This window comes from Elephas maximus, chromosome 4 (genome assembly GCF_024166365.1).
Source record: "Elephas maximus indicus isolate mEleMax1 chromosome 4, mEleMax1 primary haplotype, whole genome shotgun sequence".
Lineage (NCBI taxonomy): Eukaryota > Metazoa > Chordata > Mammalia > Proboscidea > Elephantidae > Elephas > Elephas maximus.
Window position 1 is genome coordinate 58,689,841 of NC_064822.1, and position 15,735 is coordinate 58,705,575.

Genomic DNA, 15,735 nt, shown 5'->3' on the forward strand with positions numbered 1-15,735 from the left:
AGCCTGAAACGTACTGAGGAAAAACAAACTGGTCTTTCACTACAGATCGTCTAAGAATTACTGTCTTGAGGGATAAGTGTCTGCGTGAGCATTTGTAGGCATGCAGACGTGATGCTGTGGATTGGTGAGGGTGAGGCTGTGCACCCCAGGCTGGTAGCCTGATGTAGAAGAAAGAGCAATGCATTTGGGGTCAGACAGAGGTGGCTTCATCTAACTCTGCCACTTACTAGCTGTTTAACAGTGTGCAGTCCACCTTATTTGTGTGAGTCCATGTCCTTTTCTATAAAACAGTATAATACCACCTATCTCTGGGTAAGGAGCCCTAGTGGCACAATTGTTAAGTGCTCAGCTACTAACCAAAAAGTTGGTAATTTGAACCCACCCAGCCACTCCTCGGGAAAAAGACCTGGCGATCTGCTTCTATAAAGATTACCACCAAGAAAACCCTGTGGAGGCAGTTCTACTCTGTCACATGGGGTCACTAAGAGTTGGAATCGACTCCGTGGCAGCTAACAGGATCTCTGGACATTGCTGAGAAGATTGCAGTACAGATGCTTTATGTAAGGTGAGCTGTCCATGGTAACTGTCCCCCCAAGAGTGTAAGTGTCTAGAGACCAGAGAATGTGTCTTGCTCATCTTTGGGGTTCCAGGGAACAACTTGTGTAGAAACTCATTAACTGTCAGTTGAATGAATAAATGAACATAGAAGCGGGCAGGAGGGCTACTGTGTTTTCTGGCTCAGGGCTGGGGGAAGGGGTGAGTGGCGGGTAGAGATGAGTGCCTCCTGTACTTTATATTTCCATGGGAGGGGCATGTGTGCCTCCTCTGCTTGGCACCAGTTATATACACTCTGGTTGCAGGGATTTGTCTGGTTGGGGGCTCTGGCTCTGGGCTGCGGCAATAGCTTGTTTCCTTCCTTCCACTCCCCTATTCTCTTTCTACTCTTCTCTCTCCCCCACCCAGGCCCTGTACCTTTCCCCATTCCTTCCTTTTCTCATTCTCTTCTTTTCACCAGCCCTATGAGATAATGCTGTTTCCTTTACTTTATATCCTGTTTCATGATTCCTGCTCAGTCTTCATACTACCTGTATTCTTATTAATACTGTATTTTCTTTTAAAGTCTCTCACTTTTCAAACCTTGGCTTCATCTTAAGCAACAGGAGTTGTGAAAGCATGGGTTTGATGTATTACAGTTTCTTTAATACTTCTTAAGATAAATTCATAACCATTAAAAATAAAAAGAAAGCAGAATAACCAGAACAGAAATAATGAGAATATTCATGCACTGTGAAGAATGTAACCAATGAAAACTGAACAGCTTGTGTAGAAATTGCGGAGTGGGAACCTAAACTCCTGTGCAAACCATCACCGAAAACACAATATAATATTATTTAAAAAAAAAATGTGTACTTCCTAAACATTACCTCAGGGACCATGTGTGGCACAGATGCCACCTGGGAGGACACTGGGATGATGCTATGCACTACCTGGCACACTGCCTGGTGGATAGGAGGTGCCCAAAGGTTGGTGGTTTGAACCCAGCCAGAAGCACTGCTGAAGAAAGGCCTGGCAATCTGTTCCCAAAAGGTCACAGCCTTGAAAACCCTATGGAGCACAGTTTCTACTCTGTAACATGAGTCTGAATCCACTGAGGGCAACTGGTTGGTTGGTGGTTGGTTGGTAAATGTAGGTTCCCCTCTCTTCCCTTCCCTCCCACCCTGGGGCCTTAGCAGGCCTTCCCTGGCCTAGGGCCCACTTACATGTTGAAGAGGTTGAGGCCGATGCGGTAGAGCCGCTTGCGCAGGGTGTCTGTAGAGAGCGTTGGCGATTTGCAGCTGGCGGGGTTCTCGCAGTGGTAGCGCGGCAGGCTCAGGATCATGGCCTGCAGGGCTTCCTTAGAGGCCGAGGCCGATACCTCTGAGCCCGACTTGGCAGATTTGGTGGACGTGCTGCTGCTGCTCATCTGCTCCGAGTTGTCTCCGGCCTCGGCCTCGGTCCCCTTCCCCACCTCGCCCGTCTCTTCCTCCTCCCCTTCTTCCTCTACGTCCCCTGCCACGGTTTCCTTTGTCACCGCCTCGGCTGTCCCCAGCCCATTGGAGCTGGCGGCCACGCTGGTCTCTGCCTCTACACACGGGTTTTCTGAGGGCGCATCACCCTGACCCGCGGCTGGGACCGCTGGGGACTCTTGGCCCCCAGCCTGGCCCTGCTCGGCTCTGCTGGCCGCGGGCTCCGAAGTGGCCTGGGTCGTCTGCGCTCCAACGCAGTTGGCCACGGACAGAGCCGTGGAGGAAGAGACGGAGATGTTCTGGTTGGCGATCTGCACCGTGACGTCGCGGAAAGCCATCATAAGGGTGCTACTGTGAGCCTGGGGCAAGCCGGCGGTTTCAGCGGCTTCATTCCCTGGCCCTGGGCCGGCGCCTTCGGGCTCCCCGAGCTCGGCCTCCAAGCCTGGCGGCGCCGCGGCCGTGTGCAGGGCCTGGTGGATCTGGTAAGCGCCGCTCTCCTGCAGGGAGCACATGGTCTTGAGGCTCCAGGTGCTGAGGGCGTCGTCGATGGACTTGGCCAGGGACTGCACCTGCTCGGTGAAGGAGTCCTCCAGCTCGGTCAGCGTGCCCGCGAAGGTGGGCGGCAGGGAGGGCGAGCGCACCAGCGGCAGCCCCATGAGGCCGTAGCCCTCCATAAGCGCCTTCTCCGCCGCCAGGCTCTCGGCGGTGGGCGCCCGCACCTTGCGCAGGGAGATCCGCCGTGGTAGGCGGCTCTCCAAGAGCGAGTTGCGGATCTTCTCGAAGTTCTTGCTGAGCTGGTACTGGCGGAAGGCGGTTTGGATGGTGCAAGCAGCGCGCCGGGACACCAGGTGGCCCCCGTATTTGTGTTCTAGCATTTCAATCTGCAACAAGATGGACAGAGAGGGGTAAAGAGTTCAGCTGGAGAAGGGGTGTTACAACTCTTCCGGAAAGTTGGGGGTGATGGGTATCAATCAGTGCAGGGAGCCGCCTGGACAAACTTTGTTCTGGCCCAGTAATGCACAGCTGGGGAGGGCCTCGGGGGCTCAAAGTCTGAAAACTAGCATGGAAAAAAGTCAAGTACCTGAGACATGCCAGGTCCTTGGCAAAACTCCTAGAGGTGTAGGTTATAGGATTAGAAAATCCAGAGATTGGTGAGGTCCCAAGGGACAGAGGCCAGAGATGCTGCTGATGGCAGTCAGATATGGCTGCTGTGGTGATTATTAAAAAATGTTCATATCACAGATGCGTACTGAGATATTTATACATGAAAATCATGATATCTTGAATTTGTATTAAAATGCTCCATCAAAAAAGTGGAAGGGTTAGATGAAACAAGATTATTAATATTAATAAAAGTATCAATAAAATAATATAAAAATAGTTGGAGCTGGGTGATTGGCACATGAGAGTTTATTACACTATTTTTTCTACTTTCTGTATATTTGAAAATAATAAAAAATTAAACAGAAATGCTAAAAAAGAAGAAGAATTGCTGCTACTCTGGCTCAGCTGTTTTCTCTCTCTGCATCCATGTCACTGCACTGGGATAGTTCCCTGTCCTTGGGAGCATCATAAGGGTTGGGACTGGGGTTTGGTCATCTCTCTGTTCCTAGTACTTAGCCCAGGGTCTGGCACATGGTACATGCTCTATAAAGGTGAATGGAATGAAGAGATGGGTGGATAATGGATGGATGGAAGGGTGGGTGGGTGGAGGGATGGAGGAAGGAAGGGAGGGAGGGATGGAGGGAGGGAGCGATGGATGGATGGATGTCTCAAGAGTGGGTTTCTCTCCAGGCCACCATGATCAGCAGTTCCACAATTCAAGATACCCCTGTTCACAACAATGGGAGCTGTCCAACCAGGGCAGAGCTTGGTTGGTGGGGGGTGGCACCCCATCTGGGCAGAACTGACCCCAGGAAAACCTCGGACATGGGCCTTAAAGTCTGTCTTCAGGGCTCTTACTCACTTCCTCTCATTCCTGCCCTCTGTCTGTGGTTTTTTCTCCCCTTTGGGTTGCTGTGCACTCACTTTTTCTTCCTTACCAAAACCTCCCAGGGAAGGACCCAGAGATGTGAGTGGCCAGTAACACTCAACCATGTTTCCTTTCTGGAGGTTTCTGCATTTAAATAAGTGACAAGGCCTACCTTAAGAGAATGGGCTTCCTGGTGGCACTGTGGGTTCTGATGAGTCCTTAGAGAAGTTTGGGGAGTGGGAAAATGTTCCTGGGCCATGAAATTATGTTCCATACACAGCCATCCACTCCACTTACACATAATGTCATCCCTGAACTAAGAATTAGGATAGATGGGCTGAGATTAACGACTCAAGGCAAGAACAACATCATCACTCCTATGTTCCCCACGGATCACTGTTGGGAAGGGGTATAGATAGAAAGGGACCAAGTTTCATCCTTCAACACAACACTTCAACCCACTTTCTGCTCCCCTCTCCTCTGCCCAGCAGGGGCTGCAGCTGGAGTGACCACCTCCCTCACAACCCCTGGGTACAATGGGTGCCCCACAGCTAGACCAGGAGAAGCACTCTCTTAGACCAGGAGACCTCATAGATACAACCCCAAGTCCCAAGGACAACCCCAGGTAAAAATGGGACATCCTCAACACTTGTTTTAGCTCTTCCAGCCTTGCCATTCAGTGCCCATCTCCAAACCTAGTGAAACCATTTGTCTCTCTCTCCACATCCAACCCCACTCTCTGAAAATGTATTCATATTGATGTTTAAATGGCCAACAAGGCTTCCTATATGACTCTCCCCAGAAGTATCTGCATTTCACAAGGTACAAAGCCTTAAGCAGGAGGCAACAAGCTCTCCTGGTGGTGTCACAATCCTCAGATTGTAGGGACCTTCAAGGTGCTCTTGAAGATTACACCCAGTGTTGGCAGAATTCAGTTTTTTTGCAATTGTAGGGCTGAGGATCTCAGTTCCTAGAGGCCAACTACTGTTCCCTGCCACATAGCGTTCTCCACAAAGTGGTAGTTTTCTTCTTCAAGGTCGACCAGAGAGCATCTCTCTGATGCTTTGCCTTCTTTTAAAAGGATCACTTGATTAGGTCAGGCTTGCTCAGGATAATCTCTCCCTTTTGATTAACTCAAAGTCAACTGACTGGTAGCTTAATCATGGGAGTGGTATTCCATCATATTCACTAGTCCTGCTCACACTCTAGGGGAGAGGATTATATATATATATATTTATACACATGCAGACACCAAACCATTGCCGTCGAGTCAATTCCAACTCACAGTGACCCTATAGAACAGATCAGAACTGCCCCATAGGGTTTCCAAGGAGTGGCTGGTGGATTCGAACTCCCAACCTTTTGGTTAGCAGCTGTGGCTCTTAACCACTGCACCACCAGGGTTCCCATGTGTACACCAGGGGGCAGTAACTTTGAGGGTTGTCTTAGAATTCTGCCTGACACACCAGGTGGATAATCCAAACCAAACCCATTGCCATCAAGTCAATTCCAACTCATAGTGACACTATAGGACAGAGTAGAACTGCCCCCATAAGGTTTCCAAGGCTATATGTAATCTTTACAGAAGCAGACTGCCATATCTTTCTCCTGCATAATGGTTGGTGGACTCAAATCACTGACCTTTCAGTTAGCAGCCAAGTGCTTAACCACTGCACCACCAGGGCTCCTTTACCAGGCTGACAAAGTGGTCTTTATCTCATGTCCCCTCGGGTACCCTTGGCCTCATGTACCTGTGAGCTCCAGAAAAGCACAAATATCTGCTGCAGAGACATTCTGTTCCCGCTTTTGCAGAAATCATTCTGGAAGGGAGAGAACATTATAGCTCTGCTTGTTCTCCCTGTGGAACCTGGCAGGTTCCCTGAGGCCTACAATGGACATTTGGCCTTGGTTTAGGCAGGAAAGTGCTCCAAGGGGGCAGTATAGAGAGTAGGTGGATCTGATCACTTAACTGCCTCCTTGTCCCTCTCAATTTCTGTCTTCTTTATATCCTTCCCCAAGCACAACGAGAAACCGACACCAGGTGTGGACCTTGCATCACCTCTTTCCCACCTGGTCTCTTCATACTTTTAGAGAAACCCCAGGCCCAAGGGCATTCTTTTCAGGGTATGAGATGGTATTGTCAACAGACAGAAAGTACGAAATCCTGTTGTCTGAGATGTTTCCAAAACGGCAAAGGGGTCCATACCCCGGCATGGTTTCTTCATTATTAGAGGCAGAAGGCCTGCTGACATAACCCTAGAAGGCTCCTTCAACAGGCAAGCAGAAGAAAAAAAAAAAAAGATTATGAATTCTTGAAGCTGTCCCATCAAGCCTTCTACTAGAGCGTAAGCCCCTTGAGGGCAGAGACTTTGCCTTCCATGCTCAGTGCTTTACTTTCAATGCTTGGGCAGCGCCTGGCACATAGTAGGCCTTCAATGAATATTTATTGAATAAACTGAAAGCATTAATTCCAAATTCATCTTTGTGACTCTCAAAAACCTTCCTTAATCTGACCCATAGCTTTCCCAATCACTTGCCGATGCTCTCACACCCCCTTGCCTCCTTTGTAAGTTTCTCCATCCTCTAGTCCCTCTCCTGCTTGCATTTCCCACCTCCGCCTTTCTGTTGGTCCCCTTACACCTGCCTACAGCCCTCCCAGTCCTCCCCAGGCTCTGCCGGACTCCCCACCTCTGCAGCACTAGCCCATTTTCTTTCTCTTTTCCACTGAACCTCTTTGAGGACTAGTCTACACCCTCTGCCTCATTCCATGAACAAGCACTGAACTACTTATTCCAACCTCGTATGCCCTGACTCCTGGAAGACTAGCTTCTGCTCACACCAGTCACCAACGACCTTCTAATCACTAAATCCCCTGGCCCATCCTCAGGCTTCCTCCTCCCTCCTTTCTGCAGCTTTTGACGTTTTTACCACCTTGAAACTTTCTGTCAATTCTCATGACTCGGTCTTGGTTTCCCTGTCCTCTTAGAGCTCCATAACTGACAGCTCCTCCTTCAGCTCCTTAATCCTATATTCTGGCCACAAAATACCTAAGTATACCGGTTACCCTGATCAGTGCTCTCAAAGTGCAGATGTAAACATAGCCTTCTCTTGCTTGAGGAGCACTGCTCAAAATAAGTATAAATTCTTCCTCTTGTATTCCAATCCTGAACAATTTGGCTGCAGCCTACGTCCCAGCCTCTGCTACTACATAAAGTCTGTATTACAAATCAGCTCAACTGCCTGCTATTCCTCCAGCCCACACTAGGCTTTCCTGCTCTGAGCATCTGCTCAACCTATTCACTCTGCCTGCTGTGTTCTCCCCACCCTCAACTCCCACTCGCATGCCCTTCCCTCCACGTAAAATTCTCCTCATCCTTCTAGACCTATCGCAAATGTCGCCTCCTCCATGAAGACTTCTCAATTCTCTAACGCCATGGTGGTGTCCCTGCCTTGAGCCCGCATAAGAGAACATTGATTCCTACTTCTCTTTTGACCCTCGGTTTTCTTCAATAGCTCTGTGATATTTATCTAACCCATCCTTCCTTCCCCCTTCCCCAGACTCCAACAGAGCATAAGTTATTTGAGACATTAAATCGTCTTAGTCATCCTTGGATCCACGTATAGCGCCTAGCACAGTCTCTGGTGCAGAACCATTGTTGACCGAATGGTATTTGAATTCTGTTATTGTATCTTCACCATTTGTTCCAGTCAGTTCAGTACGACCGTCTCCCATTATTCCAGCCTCTGCCTGCTGCCTGCCCAGCCCGCAGTGCCCCCACTATTCTTTCCTGTTCTTTGTAGCCCACCCTCAGCGCTCACTGCCACCCTCCCACTCAGAACCCTCCCAGCACTCACAGACTGTACTGCACAGGCAAGATATTATCTGTCTCTGCATCCTTAGTGCCCAGCACTGTGCCAGACCCATGCTTAGGCTTAATAAACATTTGTGGACGTGAGCTAAACTGAACTTTTTCCTATGCCCCAGGTGGAGTACAACTCCAGGCTTCCTTCCAGATCTGGGCTTGGAACCAAATGCTCCATCCCTTTTCCTTTCCCACTAGATTCTCTTAGGACTTGGGTACTTGCAGTGCCCCAGGTCAGCTCTACCCACCCAGCCAGGCCTTTCCATCCACCTTCACCCCCCCCATATCAAGGCCAGATTGCTGAGAGACGGATGTGGGAGGGAAGGACAGCCCCATGGAGGGACGGTCTCTGGGCCTGGCTGGCCAGGGAGCAGCTCTGCTCACTCCTCTCTAAGCCCCATGAATCATGGGTAATTGTAGCCTCGTTTCCTCCCAAGAGAACAATCTTTCAGCTTCTGCCAGAGCAGCAGTGGAGGGGGTTAGGGGGCTCTGTCTCTCTAATGAGCTGCTCAGTGTTAATTAGAACATGCTCCCTCTTTTCAGGTTGCTGCAGCGGCTGAGCCTGATGAGGGCTGATGAGAGGCGGCAGCCAAGTCAGGGTGTGGAGATGAAGAGCAGCTCGCTGATGGGGGCCCCAGGGGCCTCAGGGCAAGGGCTAGGGAATGTGGGGGAGGTAGGTCAGGTGTGGGGGCTCTCGAAATGTGAGCAAGGTTTTCCTTTAATCCAAGATGTTTCAATTAAGAACTTTAAAGTATTCCACATTAGAAGGCTTCTGGAACTTGGCAAGGCAAACCCTAACATAAGCCTGAGGAGCAGAGAGTCTGGGGAGAGGAGGGTAGTTCTGGAGAGGCTCAGGGGGCCCAGAAGGAGAAGTCTGGCTTGCACTCATCTTGCAGTCTTTCACTGGTTTTTGTCTTCTCTGTGTACCCACTTCCCAGCCCTTTGCCCCAAACACGGTGAGTGCTCAACATGGCAGGGCACTGAAGTCTGCTGAGCAGCAAGGCTACCCTTTGGAAACCTCTTCTGACTACAGCCAAGATGGCAGGGGGAGGGAGAGTTCTGTGGCTCAGGGTTGTGAATGAAAGTGTGTCCCCAAATTTATGTGTCAACTAGGCTAGGCCATGATTCCCAGTATTATGTGGTTGTCCATTTTGTGATATAATTATCCTCTATTTTGTGGTGTGTTGTAAATCCTAACCTCTACATGTTAATGAGGTAGGATCAGTGTGGGATATATCTTGAGTCATACCCTTACTTAAGTCACACCCTGACTCAAGTCACACTCTTGCTAGAGTCACAGCTTTTATCTTACAAGAGATAAAAGGAGAAAGAAGCAGAGAGGGGAAGAACTTCACTACCACCAAGAAAGAAGAGCCGAGAATGGAATGTGTCCTTTGGACCTGGGGTCCCTGTGCTGGGAACCTCCTAGACCCAGGGGAAGATTGATGCCAAGACACATAAAGATCCCCGAGGAAGGCTGGGCCTACAGATGTTGAAAAAAGACAAGGACCTTTCCCTAGAACTGACAGAGAAAGCCTTCCCCTAGAGCTGGTGCCCTGACTTCAGACTTCTAGCCTCCTTAACTGTGAGAGAATAAATTCCTGTTTGTTAAAGCCATCCACTTGTTTATTTCTGTTATAGCAGTACTAGATGACCAAGACACTTAGCCACTCCTTATTCACAGGGAGCCTCAGGTTACAGATGCTCCAGGAAGCCTACTTCAAAACCAGGTTGGGCTACTTGCCCTCTTTAGTGCTCCCTGAGCACTGCTGCCATGGAACTTATCCCCTGCACTGCAATGGCAGGAGGCAGAAGAAGGTCCCAACCCACTGCAGAAGAAGGTACTCGGTTAAAATCATGGACTGTGGAGTCCAGGTGTTGACTACATTCCTTCTTAGGGATATGTCCTTGGGCAAGTTACTTAATATCTCTAGGCCTTGGTCTTCTCATTCTTAAAATGGGGATTATAATAGTATCTATCTCACACAGATTATTGTGAAGACATGAAGAGATAATGTGTGGGAAATGGTAGCCCTGTGCCCAACAGAGTAGTGCTAGCTAGACCTGGTTACATGTCAATGTCTACCAATGTCAATGGACTGTGAGGTCCTGGAGAACAGAGACTGTGTCTTCTGCATCATGGTGTCCCAAGGCCTAGCACAGGGCCTAGAACAGAGCAGCTATGCAGTAATGTTCACTGAACTGAAGAAAACTGAACTGAGGGACAGCCCCTGGTGCGCTTTGCCATCAGCACCATCTTCTGCAGACTGGTTCCCTGATACCCCCCATGCCGATTGTGGAAGTCTCACCCTTAGAGTTGGAAGGAGCCTTAGAGATGCTCTAGGACAATGCCTTATTTCAAAAATGAGGAAACAGGCCCAGAGAAGGAAAGTGACTTGGAAACATAGCCATCATTTCTCCCTGGAGAGGTGCCCCATGGGCCTTAGGCAGGGGTAAGGAGACCACTGGGGCAGGGGCTGTTCCCGGAAGGAAACATGGCTTCTGTCCAGGACCCTGACCTGGGGATCAGGGCCCTGACCTGGGGATCAGGGCCAGATATTACTGACCACAGCCCCATGGTCCCCGGGGCTGTGGACAACACAGACCGCTCTGCAATTTGGAAAGCCCATATGGGCTCCAGTGGGTCTGCTCAGCCAATGGTGGAGAACAGGACACAAGCTGCCTAGAGAGCTTGAATGAATTTGGAAATTGTACCTGGACCATTTATATCCTTACCATAGCCACCTTTCTTAACAGACCCCTCAAAGGAGATCTGAATGCTCCTTTCCCTGCCCCCCAGGTTGTACCCCAAGGATCACTGGGAGGGGAGGTGAGAGTGCTGAGGGCAGAGGGAGCAGAGGCAGACATAAGCTGTGCAGGAAGGTCTCCTCACTGAGTGACTGTGGGGAGGGGCACCAGAGAAGACCTGCCAGGTACACGGGGACTGGGAGAACAGGGAAGCTCAGGATGGGTCTCATTCCTTCATTTGCTTGCTCATTCATTCCTGTGTTCATTCAATACTGAGCATTTCCTAGGCACCAGGGACTGTGCTGGATGTGGGAAGACAACAGTGGGCAGGGCCAGGGTAGCCTCTAGTGCGTGACTCTGGGCAGCGCTCACTCTTCATGTGAACTGTGAAGTGAACAGCAGCCCTGGAGGTGTCTACACACAATCTGCTCCGGGATGGCCTTGAGAAAGACACAGCCTTTGTCCTATGAGTGGGGCAGAGTCTGTGTCCTTTGATGGGAGCGCTCAGTACAAGCACAAACCCAGACCTGGGGACGCTTGAGCTGAGACCTGAGGTGTGAGTAGAAATCACCAGGCAAAGTGTGGTTGGGTGGGAAGTATCCCCAACAAAGAAAATAAAATAGTGAAGGCCCAGAGGCAAAGGCTGGCACGGAGACTCAGAGAACAGTAAATGGGACAGAATGGCGGGACCGTGAGTGGGGGTGAGGCAGGATGGGGGGAGGCCTGGTGGCAGGGAATGTTGGAGAAGTCACTGTCCTACACACAATGGGGAGCCATGGAAGGTTTTCCCACAGGGGAATAACATGGCCGGATGTGCGCTTTATAAAGATGACTCAGCCGCTGCGTGGGATTAGGTAAGGAGAGCACAACTCAAGGCAAGGACACCACTGGAGGTTTCTCCAGGGGTGCAGGCAAGAGACGATAGTGACCTAGCCCAGGGTGGGGCAGTGGGGATGGCAGGAGAGGCTGGGACAGGGGAAAGAGTAAAGAGGTAGCATCAGCGGGCACTGTCAATGGAGTGGATGTTGGGGAGAGACAGAAACTAAGGAACACAGTCCTGGGCTTCTAGACTGGCTGACAGAGGAGACAGGCAGGTTGGTGGATTGGGGACATAATGATTGCTCAAAACTCCTTCCAATCCAAGGTCCATAAGATTCCATGCAAATGGCAGGGGTCACAGAATCATATATCCTGGATCTAAAAGAGACCTAAAGGTAGAGTCAGTTCCTGGCCCCAGACTTCATGCCTATCCTCACCCCCTTTAGATCACTATGTTCTTAGCATTTGTTTTTCATTCTGCAAGCACCTTCTACATGCTAGGCACCTTGTTAGGCACTGGGGATAGAATGATGAATAAGCCACAGGCCCTGCCTTCAAGTAGGAGTCAGGTGAATAGGAAAGGGTAACACAGAAGGGCTATGACAAGAAACACCTGAGTGCTATGGGGTCACTGAGAAGGGGCACCCATGCAGCCTTGGGAGGGCAGGGAGAGCTTCCAGAGAGGAGGAAGCAGCACCTAAAGCAAGTCCTGAAGCAAGAGAAGGAATAATCAAGGCCAAGGATAGGAGTGATGAGAGTAGGAACAGTAGAGGTAGAGGCAAAGGAAACAGCGAGTACAATGCCCCAAAGAAGTATATGAGGCTATTGAGGCCCAGAGAAGTTATGCAACTTGCCCAAAGTCACACAGCTCACTGGCAGAAGACACAGGAGAAGAGCTTGTAAATGTATGTTGCACTTTTAATAACCTCAATCCCTTTTTGCCTCTTGCTCCCACCTCCAGGCTGTGTCTGGCCTAGAGAAACCCATGAGCCAGGGGAGGTAAGCTATTCGCCAATGCTGGGTTCACTCGGCAAGAGGGCCACAGTTACACCCTCTATTAATGTTAATTTTCCTGCCCCGCTTATACTGGCCTGATGTGCAAACCCACCTGTTAAAATTATGTTCACTATAAAAAATTAGAAGACCCACAGTACCAATCAGAATGGGTGCTCACTCCATACTCCCACCCAGCCAATCAGAATTTAGCTAATTCTCCTGCCCTCAGCCCCAAGCCAAAGCTTAAGTTTTCTTTGGTGTTATTAACTGGATATTCCTTCAACTGAACTGTAATTTCTTGGGGGACAGGGAGGGACCATGTTTTTATTCTTGGTACTCCATTTCCTTTTTGCTTTGCACACCATAGTTCTCAAAAAAAATAATCACTCAATGAGCTTTTACTATGACCACGACACTCTGCTAGATGCTGGGGGAGGGGAAAAAGAGAAGCTCTCTGTCCTCAAGGCACAGAGTCATGTGGAATTGAGAGGGGTCTCTCACCTGGGCCAACTGACCACCTGACCACTCTTTAGTATTCCAGACAGACTGTCAACCAGGCCCGACCTGGGCACTTCCAGTTCACTCCCTCACAAGCAGGACCTTCTATATTTTTAAGAGCTTTAATTGTTATCTAGGCTGAAATCTTCCCCGCCCACCCCCCCCCCACCCCCCAGCCCATAGCTTTCTACATTGGTACCACGATTTTTGCCTGGAATAACAGAAAATACATCTAATCCTTTTTTTTACATGCCAGCCCTTCCATGTTTAAAACTTGTATCTGTATGTCTACAGCTCTTCACACAACCCCAGCCTGTCAGGTTTTCCTTCTTCAGGAATCTCGGAACTCCCATTTATATGATTAAATGCAGCCCCAGAACTAGGCAGATGCTTCAGACAGGCCCTGACCAAGGACCAGTGTGGGACCCATGGCTATATATAGAAATAGATAAATAGATATAGATAGAGAAATAGAAAGATAGATAGATATATAGATAAGATAGGTAGGTGGGTAGGTAGATAAGTAGATAGACAGCTGCCATCTAGTTGACTCTGACTCATGGTGGTGACCTTATGTACAACAGAACTAAACACTGCCCAGTCCTGCATCATCCTCATGATCACTAGTAGCATGTTCAAGTCCATCACGGAGGCTATTGAGTCAATCTATCTCACCAAGGCTCTCCCTCACCCTCACTGGCCCTCTATGTCACCAAATAGGATGTTCTCCTCCAGCAATTGATCTCTCCTGATGACATGTCCAAAGCAAGCTAGTCAGACAGTGTTCTGTTGTGATCCATAGGGTTTTCATTGGCTAATTTTTGGGAGTAGATCACTAGGCCTTTTTTCCTAGTCTGTCTTAGTCTGTAAGCTCCGTTGAAACTTTCCACCATGAGTGACCCTGCTGATATTTGAAATACTGAGGGCATAGCTTTTGGCATCATAGCAACACACAAGCAGTATGACAAACTAACATATAGGTGGTGGAGGGTCTTCAGTCACCTTCTGTGAAGCCCCCTGAAGGCTGTACTCATTGCTTTGGCAGCTGCTTCACTGGCTGTTGGCTGCTCTTGAGTTTAGAGTCAAGTGAAACTCTAAGGCTTTTCTCCCAAGACCAAGCCTACCCATTTCATACTAGTGCCACGGACTTTTCAAAGCTCAGTGCAGAACTTTAGATATTTCTCTCTGTTTCATTGACTTTTTCTTACTTTTAATTTAAACCATCTTTCTGTACTGATGAAATTTCTTTTTTAAAATCTTGAATTCTATCATCAAGGTGTTATCTGTCCCTTTTCAGCTTTGTGTCATCAGAAGGTTTGGTAAATGCAACACTGCCTTGTCAAAATGGTTGAGCTGGACAGGACAAAGGACAGCGTTCCACTCCAAAAAAAAAAAAAGTTGCCATCCAGTAGATTCTGACTCAGAGAGACCCTATAGGACAGAGTAGAACCACCCCCTAGGGTTTCCAAGGAGCAGTTGGTGGATTTGAACTTCTGACCTTTTGGTTAGCAGCCATATCACTTAACCCCTGAGCCACCAGGGCTCTACTCAAAAAAAAAAATTTTGGGGGGAGGGGGAGCTCTACTCAGCTCCCCTGAAATTGACACTAATAGAAAAGGCAACATTTTTTAATAACTCTGTTTGAGAACAACTCACCTGACTATCCTGTCATCTAATTCATATTTACCCATTGTATACACAAGGATATCATGGGAGATTCCATTCAATACTTTACTGAAAGACAGATGTTGGACCCTGATCAGGATAATAGCTTGGCATCAGTGCAAAAAGAAAGAAATGCAGTTAGTTTGGCTTGTCTCAGTCTTAGTGATCTTTTTACCAGCTTCTCTTCCCAAGATTCACTTTATCCATTGGGTTAAAGAATGGTTCTTCAGAATCTACACATTTAAGAGCCAGGAGAGACCTTGGAGGCAATTCAAGGTCTAATTCCTAATTTCGATGATGAGGAAACCAATGCCTAGAGTGCTTAACATGCATCCCTAAAGTTAGAGTTAATTAGAGGAAGAACAAGAATTGGACCCCACGTCTAGGTCTTCAAGTTCAATGCTCTGTCTCAACAGTAGCACATCATAACGTCTTTCTCTACGTGTGCATGTCCACAGACACACAGACCCAGAGAGAGAGAGAGAGGCCTTCCTCCAGGTCTCCTAATGGTCCACCAAGCCAAATCCTAGCATTATCTTTTTTTGGGGGGGTGCTTAATGGGGACCCCATGACTAACCACTTTCCCCTCCTGCTTCACAGAAGACAGGGGTCTAGGACCCCTCAATGGGAACTGGGGTCCCATTGTAGAGGAGCTTTGCCCCTCACCCCAATCTGGGTTAAGCCTGGGAATTCTAAGTTTACCCAGAGGAAACCACTGTCCTTGCACCTCACTTGAGCCTGTGTGTGTCTAGGCAAGGGGCTTGCACCCTGGGTGGGCATTAAGCTGGGCTATCTCTACTAAGCATTGAATGGAGGTGGGGACTTCCCCAGACAACAACAGGCCATGTGCCTAGTGGTTTATGGGACAGTTTATGCTTCCTGCACATTCTGAGAGAAGCAGAGCCCTTGGCCACACACTCCAAGGCCCTGGCATTGCAAAGGTGTGACCCTGCCATGTAAAAGCCCTGAACGGGAGTTAGGCAGTGGCCTGTGGCTGGGTGACTGAGGGACTGGCAACAGGGAAGGCAGGTTAAGTGGCTCAATTTAGAAGAACTAGTGGCAAAAGAGAGCCCTGGTGGTGTAGTGGTTAAGAGCTCAGCGGCTAACCAAAGGGTCGGCAGTTCAAATTCACCAGCCGCTCCTTGGAAAACCTATGGGGCAGTTCTAC

The 15,735-nt window shown here is 49.0% G+C and overlaps 1 protein-coding gene across 1 annotated transcript in view; it reads right to left on the reverse strand.

Moving 5' to 3' along the window:
* Positions 1–15,735, reverse strand: part of IQSEC3 (IQ motif and Sec7 domain ArfGEF 3) — a 121,881-nt gene that overhangs the window by 42,608 nt on the left and 63,538 nt on the right. Inside the window, exon 4 of the mRNA XM_049882166.1 lies at positions 1,761–2,887. Coding sequence (XP_049738123.1) covers positions 1,761–2,887 — 1,127 coding nt within the window. The remainder of the gene's footprint in view (positions 1–1,760; positions 2,888–15,735) is intronic.